The following is a 15,101-nucleotide window of genomic DNA, read 5'->3' as shown; positions in this document are numbered from 1 at the left end:
CATGCTTGATAATGCTTCCGTTATATGCCGTTAAAAGTGCTGTGCTTTTTCTTGGCTCCATTGCTCGATTGGCACGCCTGAACACAGACGGAGGTAATAGGTTGGCTTGCGAGTCAGTGTCTACTTTAAATCGCAGTCCTTGGCCGGCTATCTTGCCGCGAACTGTCCAATCTGCTCCCGCGCCATCAGTTATGCCGCACACACCGATATTCAGGATATCGAAGTTATCATCGGCCTTTTGTGCTTCGTCGACTTGGTTTATCTGGCGTCTTCTGCAATATGCCGCGAAGTGGTTCTTTTTCTTGCATGCGTAGCAAAACTTTTCGCGAGCCGGACATTCTTCTGGCGCATGAATTCTTCCGCATTGACGGCATCGATATTGTTTTTTGCTGGCTCGTTCAGTTTCTCTCGTGTACTCTACTTGCAGCCTTTCCTTCGACCATGATGCATTTTGCTGCGCAGAAACTTCAGCTGCTTTGCACATTTGGTCAGTTTTTGCAAGCTAAGGTCCTTCTCGCCAAGTAACCTCTGCCTGAGCTTTTTGTCGCTGATGCCAAAGACCACTTGGTCCCTTATCATGGATGGTTCAAGCTCTCCAAAGTTGCAGAGTTTCGCTTGCTTCTTGAGATCCCGCAAAAAGCTTTCAAATGGTTCTGCCTCGTCCTGCATTCGAAGGCGGAAAACGTGCCTTTCATAAACCTGATTTCCTTCGGGGAGACAGTACTCTTCAAACTTCCTGACCAAAGTTTGATAACCTTCTTTGTCCTCACCTTCGGGAAACACGAAGTTGTTGTACACGTCCAAGGCATCGTCACCTGCGGTGCTGAGAAGTATTGCCGCTTTTACAGCTTCCTTCCTTGGCTTGTCTGACGACGTCGCTGTGATGTAGAGTTCCTCCTTCTGCTTGAACAGTAGCCACTTTCTTCTCAAGTTTCCCAAGTTTCCGGAAAGCTGCAACGGCTCCGGGGGCTTGACGGCGTCCATTCTGCTGCCGTGACAAACACTTCTGACACCATGTATCGCGTTTGAAGTAACGGACCGAGGCGACTTGCTGCTGAGCAAAGAATGACCAACTGGTCGTTTATTCATACGCTTATGTATTTGCGTAGGCAGCGAGGGAAAGGAGAGCCAGGGAAAGAAGTGGCAAACGATATCGGTGCACATGCGCGATAGCCCATTCTGATACAGACCTGGTGTACACTGAGCTGAACCATTGCATATAGTAAGTAGACCAGTGGGGTATATAAGAGTGATGCCTTAGAAGAGTAATTCGGTAATATCCTACACAACTCATTTCATTAACAACTTGCAAGGAGCCCTTGGGGAACTTTCGTCCTTAGGAGTTCGCTCTCAACTCAGGCTGTTTTTCATGCATGCCTATCGATAGTTTACATATAGTAAATCTGCTGAAGTATTACTTTCTTTTTTCACCGAGCACTTACTATAGATGAGAATGCTATTGCGATTTTTTTTCTTCAGTTGTAACTCCCCGCTCTAGTATACTGTGCGCGGATCCATGCTAAGGCCGGTTAATGCAGTGTGCATACGAAAATGGCCACTAACTTGCTGTCCAAGTGTGAATATTTGCACGCGCACTTGTTTATATTTATCGGGCAACCACGTTTCACCGCCTCACAAATGTTATCGCACAGCGCAGGACGCGCCTGCATGACGCGGAAGTTTCTCGAATGTTATCGATGGTTCCATCCGCTGTCTGTCACCGAACATCGTGTCCTCTGATTGCATGTATATACGCGAAGCGTACGGTGTAGAACTTTATGGAAGACATGCGGATCGCAGCGATTACTCTGGAACATTCGACGACTCATGTAGAAAAGGCGACGCGCTTGGCCCGCTGATCAGATTTTTGGCGATCGCCGACCGTGTTCGCCTCTGTCGTTGCGCTTTAAGTGTAGCCTGTTTCTGTGGGCACAGGTTCGCCCAATAAAATTATTGTCTTTCACAGTATTGCTACTGTGTTCTTTAACGTCACTACCCTTACAAAAATTTTTATAGAAAGTCCATAGACAGTCTAAAGACATTTGTCTATGAAGTCTATAGACTGTCTATAGACATTTCTTTAGACTAGTCTATAGACAGTCTATAGATTTATGGCCATACACTTTTTATAGACTAGTCTATAAAAAGTCTGAGTCTATAGAATGTCTATAGACTTATGGCCGTACACTTTTTATAGACTAGTCTATAAAAAGTCTGAGTCCATAGATTGTCTATGCACTGTCTATAGATAGTCTATAGACTTATGGCCATAGTTTTTATAGACTAGTCTATAAAAACTCTCATTCTAAAGACTGTCTATAGACTGTCTATAGACTTATGGCCATACACTTTTTATAGACTAGTCTATAAGAAGTCTGAGTCTATAGACTATCTGTAGACTGTCTGTGGACAAGCGTATAGGCTTAGAGTTCTACTTTTGTAGACTGAAGTCTATAGAGTGTCTAAAGATGACATTTGTCTGTAGACATTTTATACACTTCAGTCTACAAAAGTAGAACTATATATACAGTTCTACTTTTGTAGATTGAAGTCTATGGAATGTCTATATACAAATGTATATAGATAGTCTATAGACATTCTATAGACTTCTGTCTACAAAAACAGAACTTTATACTCCGATACACTTTTTTCTATGACATTCTGCAGACATTTGTCAACAAACATGAATTTTAATTAATCTATAGACACAATCTATAGACACATGAATCTAATTAATCTATAGACACTCTATAGACACAGACACTTTATAGACAAGTCTACAAAGAGCGCATAAGGCCATAACTCCATAGCGGCTATCTACAAGTTAGTTTACATTTTTGTTTACATGCGGTAGCAAAAAGTTTTGAATGTATTTATGCATGTGCACCTGTTCCTTTTCCTCTGCACTTATGCGTTACCGTTAGTAGATCAATAATGCTTCTGAACCAGGTGTACTTTCATATAAGTTGCATAAACAGAAATAATTTATATAGTGCTGAATCATGCAGTGCGAAAAATAAAACAAATGCACCGGCAATGCATTCACCGTTTTTATTGCTCGATATAATAGATGAATTCCTTAAATTCATGTCGTATGACATTATGGAAACAGATTAAATATTTACACTACTCCTTGGCAAGCATGGTCGCCAGGCTGGCCTTGACCTTTGTCTCATTAGTCCCAAAGGTGCTGCAGGTGTATGCTGCAAATAAGTAGATGCAGTAATATGAGGCAAAAATAACAAGTGTGTATTCTTTGTATGTTAATTAAGCAGCTCAATATATTTGCTCAAACCATCTAAGTCAATACTTAATGCGGTTTAACTATGACTAATGGCTGCTTGTCTATACAAATCAGTAGTTTATACAATGTTTTATTGCATGGTATGGTGAACAATTAAACAGTCACAACTGCTGCTCGTGCCAGCAACAGTATGTTCCCTTTTATGACAAGTTCATATATGATGCATTATTGTACTTATCCCAAATGGTCTCTATATTTATTGCTGAAACGTTACCCAGTTGGGCTGTCTGTACATATTTTTTTTGGCTGGTAGTTAAGTATGCCCGTGCAGAGGGATATTTTCAGAAGACATGACTGGAATATTCGCAGTATCATGCCTAAGATTGTAATTTATTTTGCTTAATACACATTTAAATGTCTTTCTCATACTTTTATATGAATGGGTCATTGGCCATAACTTCAACAGAAGGCAGATGGGTTGATTGTTTTGATATGGTCACTTAATTTCTTACAGGTAATGAGGCCTCTTGGGCGTGCTAACAGGTTTTCAAGTTAGGTATACCACATGAGCACCCGAAATACCACACGAGCACTTTGTGTCATGGCACGACAGGTATGCACCTCCTAGGAAACAGAACTGATAGTACAGTTCGAATGAATTCTATTACATTAAATTATTTAAGGTGCTTTGAAAGATGAACATTTTTTTAGGCTATCGAGGTTCAGGACGTTTAGCTAACGCAAAAAAAGAAAATATTGAGTAAGAAATGCCTTGTCAGTATGCTTGACTTTTTTTTCAATAAATAAACCAATTTCCTTCAATTTTTATGAGGTGAAACGTTTTAAAAATATATTTAACACAGAGATTCTCTGGAAACGTTGTATGACATATATCAAGACAGAATACCTATGTGGCCAATGTAAAGTTTCCCGATCTTTTTCCAAGCCTTCCCTGGCTGTTTTCATGAAACTTTTCTGGCAATCTATGACGCCTGCAGCTTAAGTGCAATAAAAAATATTGTGGTTTAATGCTTGCCAAATACTGCCAGTCCATAATATTTAGATAAAACGAATAACACGTCAGTCACTTGACATGCAGTATTAGATTCAACTGACTTGAATCCCTTGTTTAATAAAGCAGACAAGGGCTTCGGCAAGCTCGTAATTGATGGCCACACGAGTACAGTACGGAAGACACAGAGACACACGTAAAGCAAATGCAACAATGTGAGGGAAAACTATACAATGAGTTATTTTTACGGTTCAATAGTAGTTTTCAATATAATTTGCTCTCATCACTTATGCCTCTAGTTAACTTTGTTTACCTCTGACTAAAGACTACATGGCAATATTAATCAGTACCATTATGATGTTTCGTTATACTACAGTATGATAAGCAGTTAGACAACCGTAATGGTCGCCGGTGCCAGCAACGGTACGTTTCGTTTCAAGACAGGTTCATGTGACACACAGTGTACTTACAAAAATAAAAGAAATGCGAGAATCCCAAACGATTCCTATAATAATACTTGTTGAAACAAAGATACCCGGCTGGACTGTGCACATTTTTCAGGTGTTAATGCAATATGCCCGTGCCGAACGAACATGCTCAGCATACTGATTGCAGTTTTGAACAATCACGTTAAGATTTGCAATTTATTTCCGCTTAGAACAGTCTGCAATGTCTCTTTTCTCATATTTAGAGATGAACACATTTGCTACACTTTCAGTAGAATGCACATAAATGGGGGCGTACTGATAAGGTTACTTATCAACTAAAACATGTTACGATCTCTTAGGTGTGTTGATAAAGGGGTAGAGCAAATGCAATGTCCACTGAATTATTTGAATAATCTGTGCGTTATCTACTAAGAAAAGACCACCAAATTGATAATCTGGTCCTTTTTTCTTTTGTACAGCGCATATTGTATGCAGTCTGTCCAAGACGACGGCACTACATGCAACAGTAATGAAAACCGGAACACTTATTACGCACGACAATGGCTTCATACCATGCACGACTGGCACAATGCGAATCTGCGCCAGCAACTGCCTTGTGCTTAAGAGCACGTAAACTGCATAACGCCGAAGCATCGGAAGGCGCTTAACGCTTTTCATATAGCTCGAAAGATAACTTCTGCTGCTAAACTGTTTAAAAAAGAGACAAAAAACAAATCTTCCAACTACCGTCAAACGCAATGCCTTCAGTTTGAAACGTGTAAAGGTGCTTGCGGGAGCGACTAATTTATTGTTCTCCAATTTTTTCTGCTAAGTGGCGAAGCTGCGAGTGACCGAGCTTATCGCAGGTTTCATGCTCCAAAAGCGTCTGTGGTTGCATATAAATAGATTGGGTGAATCAAGAGATTTCTGCTAGATATTTCTTCAAGTCTCGTGTTTTGCTTGCTGTAACTTCCCAAAATTATTTACATTGGTTGCCAGGAACCTTAAAAATACTGCTACTTTTAAACTATGCGAGAACGGCAGCGCACACACTGCTGATGCATGCCTCGCAAACACGGCCTTTCATCCGAGTACGCTAGCAGTTATTCAACTATGCCTGTCTGTTTGAAAATTCTTGATGCTAACACAATTTCGAGATATATACGTAAAGCGTGTCACGAGAAGTTGACTACACATGCGGCGCAGCATTCATCGCGGCCGGATCAAGCGCCACGAAATGAAATCTACCACACTGGCTGCCCAACACACACAATCCGCTTAGTGGTAGCTCAGTATCAAGTTAAAACATGGTGCACTTCCTTTTTTACGCGCCTAAACCATAATGCTAAAATCAACAAGCCCGAGCGATCGCTCGCCGTAAAACATTCCGTATAGTAGAAGCGAGAACAAGAGCGCGTTATCAAACATGTCAACGACAAACCGACACTATACCCTAGTTGCCTGCGCTACATGCAGTCGGTTCGCGCTAAGAAATGCGCTCACATAATCATGAGCTATTGACGCAAAACATCTTTGCTAAAGCTTACCGTTTAGTGTAGTTCACGTGTGATGCCACAAAGAAGACACGCATACACAGACACCAACGATCAGGCGGACACCGCACACCGGTACAACCGTTTACGTGCCTGGCGCATTCGTTGATACGGCGCATCACCGCGCATGCGCCAGAGCTCCGAGCATGCGCAGGAGCTCCGCGCGGGAGGGCGTGCGCGCTCGGAGGAGTGTGAGCGCCTTTTCCTCCTTCATTTTTTTCTTCGTCTCTTTCTCTCTCTGCGCGCCATGCGCGCCGGAACGGGTGGCTTTTCTTTTCCATTATTCATTTTTTTTGTGGACGAAGGATATGCGCTGTAAGGTTGTATGACAAACGCTGTGGCCTATCGTATGAGTCTGGAACGCTAACATGAATTAGCTGTTTGTAAAAGCCGTTACAGGGCCCTTCAGACGTTTCAGACGCATTATTGCCAGCGTCGATGAGTAATACAGCGTATTTGTAGCATATCTTCCAGCGTACCGCCAAATGTGATGCCCGCGCGTATGTTAGTTCTAATTTTCTGTTCCGATGATAGGTCAAAGCAATCAGTACAGCACTGAGCTACTCATATGCGTGGCTGCGCAGGCATACCGCCGGCGAAATACTGGGTGCGCTCAGAGAATTTGGCACCTATTTTAAGTGAATGAGAAACTTTGACGAGTTTATAGTGCAGGATATCAGGCAACAAAAAACCGCCCGATGTTAGTGACGCAGCCGAGATACGAAGACAATGTGAAAAGTATCCGAGAATCGGACGACACACAACGCGAACACCACATGCGCAACATCGGTTCATCGCACATTCACAAAGTCCGCGTTGTCAGCTACAAACATTACGAGTGTCTTTGCTGTTAGCTTGATGCCTGTTTGGAATCCACTTGTATCTGAAACTGGCGTTCATAACATCTATTATAACAATTGGATCGGCGTTTTGCTTTTGTTATTCTACTGCCGCAAAAGTGATGCGACAACTGTGAAGACTGTCTTGGGATTGCCGAGAGCGACTACGTAGATCATATGTGGTCAACAAATGCGGAGGTATACGCTATGTGTATGCTAAAGTCTACAAATAAGCTCTACATCAATCTGAGCAGTATACAACTTCAGTGGCTTATATCAAACGCAGCTATGTATTATCCACCGGTACCTGCGCTTGGTTACACTGTAAGAAATATTTATTGAAAAAAACAGAAATTTTCTGGCAGCTGGCCTGCCAGAAAATTTCTGTTGTGCTATGTTTTCTGTTGTTCCTTCTTTCTGTCAATTCACAGATTTTTTCTGTTTGCAGCTAACAGAGAATTTCTGTGAAATTGACAGAAAGTTTCTGTTACGCTATGTTTTCTGTTTAACATTTTTCGGTCATTTCACAGTTTTTCTGTTCACAGCTAACAGAGAATTTCTGTGAAATTGACAGAAAGTTTCTGTCATGCTATGTTTTCTGTTTTAACATTTTTTGGTAATTTCACAAGTTTTTCTGTTTGCGACTAACAGAAAATGTCTGTGAAGTTGAGTTTTCTATATGCTTGCTTTTCTGTTATTTCACAAGTTTTTCTGTCGGCAAATAGAAAAATTCTGTAAAGCTCAATTTTTTGTCATTTCACACCACCTTTTATTATGCATAATACATAATATGTATACATACATAACAGAACATTACAACTCCTGCCATGTTTCAATGCAATGAGATATTTCACTGCTTCTATGGGACTGCTAGAAATGGCACGTTTAAGTATTGAACAATAGTGATAAATGCAGGTGCAATATTAAACAATGTCATCATGACTAGTAATTTACTACGTCTTACAGCATCACGTAATTAAGGTAAATGGTAGATAGGTGACCAAAGAAAAAAGGCAATAAAATTGCCCTTCCTGCACTCCCTATATGGCACAGCTGCTAATAAGGTATGCAGTAACAGTAAGTATACAGGAGCACATATAATTCACTCTAAAATGGCAATACAATACAATGAATGCAACACAGAAAGTAATACCTATACAATGAAGACAACCAATCACTAAAGTGTGATGGCAAGTATATGCGCATAAGGAGTGTCTAGGGCAAATGTGTCTTGCTTGACACTAGTACAGAATGAAGCAGCTAGTGAGATACAAGCAATAGAACATAACGCATCCACAGAATTTTTGCATTATTGCAGTATAACCAAAACATTGGACATACTAAGTAGGGTGAATCAATCTTGTCAAATAAAATAATTATACAAATGAAAATAGTAGTACAATACAGTGAATATACAACTGGTCACTAAACTGTAATGGCAAGCATATGCATTAGAAGAATTGTGCAAATTCGCAAATGATGCCTTCCTTGACACTAGTACTGCATGAAGCAGTGAGATACGAGCAACAAGTCATAAGGCATGAAACAGGCTGTTTGCATTATCACAGTGTAACCAAAAGCAACCAACTGGGTCCTAACTGGTACGTCCAATCTTGAGACGACAGGAGTGCCAACTTTCAACTGTTTATTCCTTGATGTTGCCACGTTTAAATACACACATGAACCGCCAGCATGAAACTGAAAGCAAGAATTAAGGTGACTGACCCCAACGCCGGTACAACTCGGATCTTTTCTCGATAGTGCCACCGATGGAACGATCACACACCTGCTAGCTGCACACGCAAAATTCATTGCCTCAATAGTCTCGCTAACCCACTACTTTTTGTGGCTTGGAACGGCTCCGTCACCTAGATTGCGTCCCGCATTGATGGCAGTGCAGGCTTAGGTGGCCCTGGTTCCTCTCATTAATATTGTAACCAATGTAGCTTGCACTGCCGTCAATGCAGGACGTAGACTAGGCGATGGGGCTGTTCTAGGCCATGCGTGCCTTTGTTTGAACAGTCGGATTAGCAACCGTCACAAATCCAAAATCAAGAAAGGGGCTGACAGATGGAATAGCACACTGTGGTATAAAGGTCATAAACAGGGATAAGGCCAGCCTCTCTGAGGCACCTTATCCCTGTTTATAACATTTATACAACCGTTACAAAGACAAGCGAGTTAGGGAGCTTATCGAGGCACTGAATACTGCATGTGCAAGTAACATGCGTGAATATGGTATCACTGGAACTATGATAAATGAGGTCGTTTCGGATCGTTGGCAATCAGCAAAAGGTGGAGTTGTATCGATTGTGCTTTTCAGTTTCGTGCTGATAGTTCATGCATATACCTACAGATGAAAACAGCAAGATGCAAACAGGTGAAAGCGAGTGCTCTTTCTTGTCCCATCTTGTTGCACTCTGTTTTAGCACTTACAAACCACCAACTCTCAACAAGCATCAATTCTGGCTGCCACTAGTATTGCATTAAGCAGTGAGATACAAACAAGGCATAAGGCATGCCACAAGTTGTTACATTATGACAGTGCAACCAAAAACATTGTGTCACCCCACTTAGTATGTCCAACCTTGCAACTACAATATAAAAATTAAAATATTACTGGAATAGAGACAAGAGTACTACAATGTATACAACCACTAAATAAACTGTAATGCCAAGTATATGTATAAGGAAAGTGACTTGAGCAAAGTGTGCCTTGCTTGATACTAATACTGCATTAAGCAGTGAGATACAAACAAGGCATAAGGCGTGCCACAAGTTGTTACATTATCACAGTGCAACCAAGAACAGAGTCACCCCACTTAGTATGTCCAGCCTTGCAAGTACAATATAAAAATTAAAATATTAGAATAGAGACAGCAGTACTACAATGTATCCAACCAGTCACTAAACTGCAACGCCAAGTATATGTATAAGGAAAGTGACTTGGGCAGACTGTGCCTTGCTCGAGACTAGTACTGCATTAAGCAGTGAGATACAATCAACAAGGCATAAGGCATGCCACAAGTTGTTACATTATCACAGTGCAACCAAAAACATTGTGTCACCCCACTTAGTACGTCCAACCTTGCAAGTACAATATAAAAATTAAAATATTAGAATAGAGACAGCAGTACTACAATGTATCCAACCAGTCACTAAACTGCAACGCCAAGTATATGTATAAGGAAAGTGACTTGGGCAGACTGTGCCTTGCTCGAGACTAGTACTGCATTAAGCAGTGAGATACAATCAACAAGGCATAAGGCATGCCACAAGTTGTTACATTATCACAGTGCAACCAAAAACATTGTGTCACCCCACTTAGTACGTCCAACCTTGCAAGTACAATATAAAAATTAAAATATTAGAATAGAGACAGCAGTACTACAATGTATCCAACCAGTCACTAAACTGCAACGCGTATAAGGAAAGTGACTAGGGCAAACTGTGCCTTGCTTGAGACTAGTACTGCATTAAGCAGCGAGATACAAACAACAAGGCATAAGGCGTGCCACAAGTTGTTACTGTTGTGTACTGATTCTGGCCGCTGAGTTCAGCGGATGACGTATCTGCATCAGTTAACCCTGTGTTGAAGAGCGCCCTCTCCCGGCCTCAAGAATGTATATATTGTAGCAGTTATCAAGTTCCCACTGTTCTGTGTTTGTTTCGTGACGGCAATAAAAGGTTATTGCCGATACGCCTTGTCGCGATGGTGCCTCGCGATACGACCCACGCAGCAACATAACACTGGCGACGAGGATGGGATTGAATGAGACCGCCGCAATAGTAAGCTAGCTCCTGTCCGTACTCGTTCACAATGACGGCCACCACAACGGAGGGGCTCGAGCCTTTCGACATCACCCACCCTGAAGAGTGGGAGGACTATGCAGAACGTTTCCAGTTCTTCCTCAAGGCGCAGGACGTTACGGACGCCAGCAAGAAGAGATCGATATTCCTCAGCCGCTGCGGTCACGCCACTTTTCAATTAGCCAGGGCGCTCGTAGCACCGGTCCAGCTGAAGGATACACCGTTCGAAACAATCCTCGCCGTTCTGCGTGACCACCTAGCGCCGAAATCACCGGAGCTTGCCAGACGATATGAATTCCATCGCCGCGACCAGGCACCAAGTGAGTCTGCCGCCGCCTACCTCGCTGCTCTTCGAACGACGGCACAGCACTGCAACTTCAACGACCTCGACACCGTGCTACGGGATCGATTCGTGTTCGGACTGCAGAACGACACGGTGAAGCGGCGACTACTAGCGAAAAAAGAGGTGTCCTTCACTAGTGCTGTCGAGGAAGCAGTAGGTGCTGAGGCCATTGCCCGGGAAGCCAGCCTAGCCTTGTTTCAAACCACCAACGCGCCACGTTTCGAGCCCGTGCATCAAGGGACGACGACGGGCGATGATGGCGAGCAAGACACCGCCGAGGATGTTCTTCGGTTACGTGCGAGCCTCACTCAGCGACGGGACACCGAGAGATTGGTGGGCGGCCCCTGCGCCAGCTGTGGAGGCCCGCACGAACGCCGCCTGTGTCGGTTCCGTGGTGCCCAGTGCAGGGAATGTGGAAAAACCGGTCATATTGCTAAGGTCTGCCGGTCCCGGAGGCAGCTTAGCCCACGTCGAAATGCGAAAGATCAAGCCCGGATGCAACAATTCAAGACCGCTCCTCGCACAAACATTTCATACTGCGACGACTTGGCAGTTACTGCTATCAACGAAGTGTCTAAACCCGTCAAGAGGAAGATACATGTGAGTGTAAAAATCGAAGGCACACAGTGTCAGATGGAGGTGGATTCGGGATCAACTTTTTCCATTATCTCCGACGCCACAGCCAGACGCATTTTTCCAAAGGGACGTGTCAGAAACCTACAGCCACTTGATGTTGTCATGAGGGACTATCAAACAAACCGTATCGCTGTACGAGGAGTTGGTACCGTTTGAGTGCAGTTCAAAGATTTTGACGGCCCATTGCGCCTGGTCATTGTCAAGGGCGAGCGCCCATGTCTTCTCGGGCTGGATTGGTTTCCGGCACTCGGTATCAATATCACGGGAGTGCAGAGCATCGATCAGCAACCATCCTCACTTGATAGCATATTCCGGGATTTTGCCTCTGTGTTCGACGGGACGCTGGGCTGCTACAAGGGACCGCCCGTTCAGTTTGCACTTGACCCTGAGGTTGTGCCTATCCGCCTGAAAGCAAGAAGGGTTCCTTTCGCACTGCGACCGAAAATCGACGCCGAACTGGACAAGCTGATAACACAAGGAATCCTAGAGCCGGTTGACCACGCTCGTTGGAAAACCCCTATTGTTACGCCACTGAAGGCAAATGGGGACGTCCGCATCTGTGCAGACTACAAGTGCACCATCAACAAAGCCTTGCAGCAGCACTCGTATCCGGTACCAGCTGTCAACCACCTGCTGGCATCCCTCTCTGGTGGAACTGTCTTTGCAAAGCTAGACTTAGCACAGGCCTACCAACAGCTCCTAGTGACTGATGAATCTGCAGAGGCGCAGACCATTGTGACGCATCGGGGTGCTTTCCGCGTTCGACGATTACAGTTCGGTGTCAGCGTCGCACCTGGCATCTTTCAGAGTTTAATGGAGAACCTATTGCGCGGACTACCAGGCGTCATTCCATATTTTGATGATGTCCTCATTTCAGGTGCATCGCACCAAGAACTACTTAGTCGCCTTCTAGAGGTCCTTCAGCGGTTCCAAGATGCAGGGCTTAAGGTCAAGAAGGAGAAATGCCAGCTAGGAGTGACTCAAGTGGAATTTTTGGGTTTCCGAGTCGATGCTGAGGGAATCCACCCCACACTGGCCAAGACGCAAGCCATCCTTAATGCACCGCGGCCGTTGAACAGAGCCGAGCTGCAGGCCTTCCTGGGCCTTCTCAATTTCTATCATGCATTCCTTCCACACAAGGCCACTGTCGCTGAGCCCCTGCACCGTTTGTTGGACAAGAAGGTCCCCTGGCTGTGGGAAAACCTACAACAAACTGCGTTCGACAATGTGAAGAAGCTACTGGCATCCAACCAGGTGCTGACACACTTCGACGAGAAGAAGCCGGTGATCCTTGCATGCGATGCGTCCCCGTACGGAATAGGAGCAGTGTTGAGTCACAGAATGCCGGATGACACGGAACCACCAATCGCTTTTTATTCAAGAACCTTGTCCTCTACGGAGCGTAATTACGCCCAGATTGATAAGTAGGCACTCGCTGTGGTTGCCGGAGTAAAGAAGTTCCATGACTACGTATTCGGCCGCCCATTTCAGATCCATACAGACCACAAGCCGCTCCTGGGGCTCTTCACATCAGACCGGCAAACGCCACAGATGCTTTCACCACGAATGTTGCGTTGGTCCTTTTTTCTTAACGGATACCAGCATACTCTCCACCACCAACCAGGAAAACAGTTAGGCCACGCAGATGGTCTCAGCAGACTGCCTCAAGCGGACCAGTGCCAGGATGACCCTTCGCCAGCAGAGGTCATCATGCTTCTGGACGTACTTCCAGAATCTCCAGTCCATGCAGGCGATGTAGGGGTGACCGTGTGGCGATTCCACAGAAGTTTCGTTTCCGGGTCCTCGAAGCTCTGCATGTCGGACACCCTGGCATCGTCAGAATGAAAGCGCTTGCCCGCAGCTATGTATGGTGGCCCGGCATGGATGCGGCCATTTAGGAATGGGTCCGGCGATGTTTTCCTTGCCAGGAAACACGGCCCGAGATGCCTCGGGCACCTGTGCACCCATGGGAGATGACCCGGACACCATGGTCACGCCTGCACATTGATTTCGCTGGTCCCTTCCAAGGACAGACCTTCTTGATTGTGGTGGACTCTTATTCCAAATGGCTGGAGGTCATACTAATGTCGTCAATGACATCGAGTGCTGTAATCACTACCTTACAAAGATTGTTCACAACTCATGGCCTGCCAGATACCCTTGTTTCAGACAACGGCCCGCAATTCACATCCACAGAATTTCGAGGGTTCCTGGATGCCAACCTCATCCGCCAAGTGACATCTGCACCATTCCATCCATCCACGAACGGGCAGGCCGAAAGGATGGTACGGACCACCAAAGAGGCATTAGCTCGAATAATGCGAGGAAGCTGGGCAAAGCGCTTGGTAGACTTCACTCTACAGCAGCATGCAACTCCGCACACAGTCACGGGGCGTGCCCCGTGCGAGTTGTTGATGGGCCGCCGACTGTCTACTATGCTGGATCGGCTGCATCCACACCAGGCCCCTGACAAGTCCTCCCGGTTGGCAGAAGTTCTGCCGACACCACGCATATTCCAGCCCGACGACTCTGTATTTGCACGTAACTACGGCCAGGGCCCATCATGGGTATCTGCTATGATTTCCAGAGCAACTGGCCCGATCTCTTATGAGGTTGCTCTTCCGGATGGTGGTGTGTGTCGCGGGCACGTGGACCAGCTTCGTCGGTGGAGCAGCATTCCCATGAGGTTAGCCGAAACTGTACCTGAAGGACAACCTGAGGTTCAGCCTTCGTCAAGCCCTTCACCTGGCGGAATGAGCAGCAGCAAGACACCAGATCCCAGTGAAACCGAGGAGCACACGACTGCCATGCTACCTCCCGAGGCGCAACCAACAGTCATGCTTCCTTCGGACGACATAGCAGCACCTCGGCCAGCACCAACAGAGCAAAGTGTAGAATTGACGGGCCCACGCCGTTCGCAGCGTTCCCGGAAGACACCACAACATCTTCGGGACTTTGTGCTGGCATTGGCTGACTGTTGAGTACCAACTAAGGGGGAAGGAGTCTTGTGTACTGATTCTGGCCGCTGAGTTCAGCGGATGACGTATCTGCATCAGTTAACCCCTGTGTTGAAGAGCGCCCTCTCCCGGCCTCAAGAATGTATATATTGTAGCAGTTATCAAGTTCCCACTGTTCTGTGTTTGTTTCGTTACGGCAATAAAAGGTTATTGCCGATACGCCTTGTCGCGATGGTGCCTCGCGATACGACCCACGCAGCAACATAACAGTTACATTAT

At 45.0% G+C, this 15,101-nt stretch overlaps 2 protein-coding genes across 2 annotated transcripts; one reads left to right on the top strand and one right to left on the bottom strand.

The window, feature by feature from the left end:
* Positions 1-417: 417 nt before the first annotated feature.
* LOC139055756 (uncharacterized) lies at positions 418-984 on the bottom strand. The gene has a single exon (XM_070533290.1). The coding sequence runs from the start codon at positions 982-984 to the stop codon at positions 418-420; it is 567 nt and encodes a 188-aa protein (XP_070389391.1).
* A 13,199-nt stretch (positions 985-14,183) lies between these two features.
* Positions 14,184-14,846, top strand: LOC135915114 (uncharacterized). Its single transcript, XM_070533289.1, has one exon. It carries the CDS (start codon positions 14,184-14,186, stop codon positions 14,844-14,846), a length of 663 nt encoding a protein of 220 aa, XP_070389390.1.
* Positions 14,847-15,101: the final 255 nt, after the last annotated feature.

Source organism: Dermacentor albipictus, chromosome 2 (genome assembly GCF_038994185.2).
Source record: "Dermacentor albipictus isolate Rhodes 1998 colony chromosome 2, USDA_Dalb.pri_finalv2, whole genome shotgun sequence".
NCBI lineage: Eukaryota > Metazoa > Arthropoda > Arachnida > Ixodida > Ixodidae > Dermacentor > Dermacentor albipictus.
The sequence above is the reverse complement of the archived record's forward strand: the minus strand, read 5'-3'. Positions and strand labels throughout refer to the sequence as shown.

What these genes read in the sequence shown, in the direction of transcription:
- LOC139055756 (XM_070533290.1), bottom strand. Translation starts at nt 984, where the DNA reads ATGGACGCCGTCAAGCCCCCGGAGCCGTTGCAGCTTTCCGGAAACTTG.
- LOC135915114 (XM_070533289.1), top strand. Translation starts at nt 14,184, where the DNA reads ATGCGAGGAAGCTGGGCAAAGCGCTTGGTAGACTTCACTCTACAGCAG.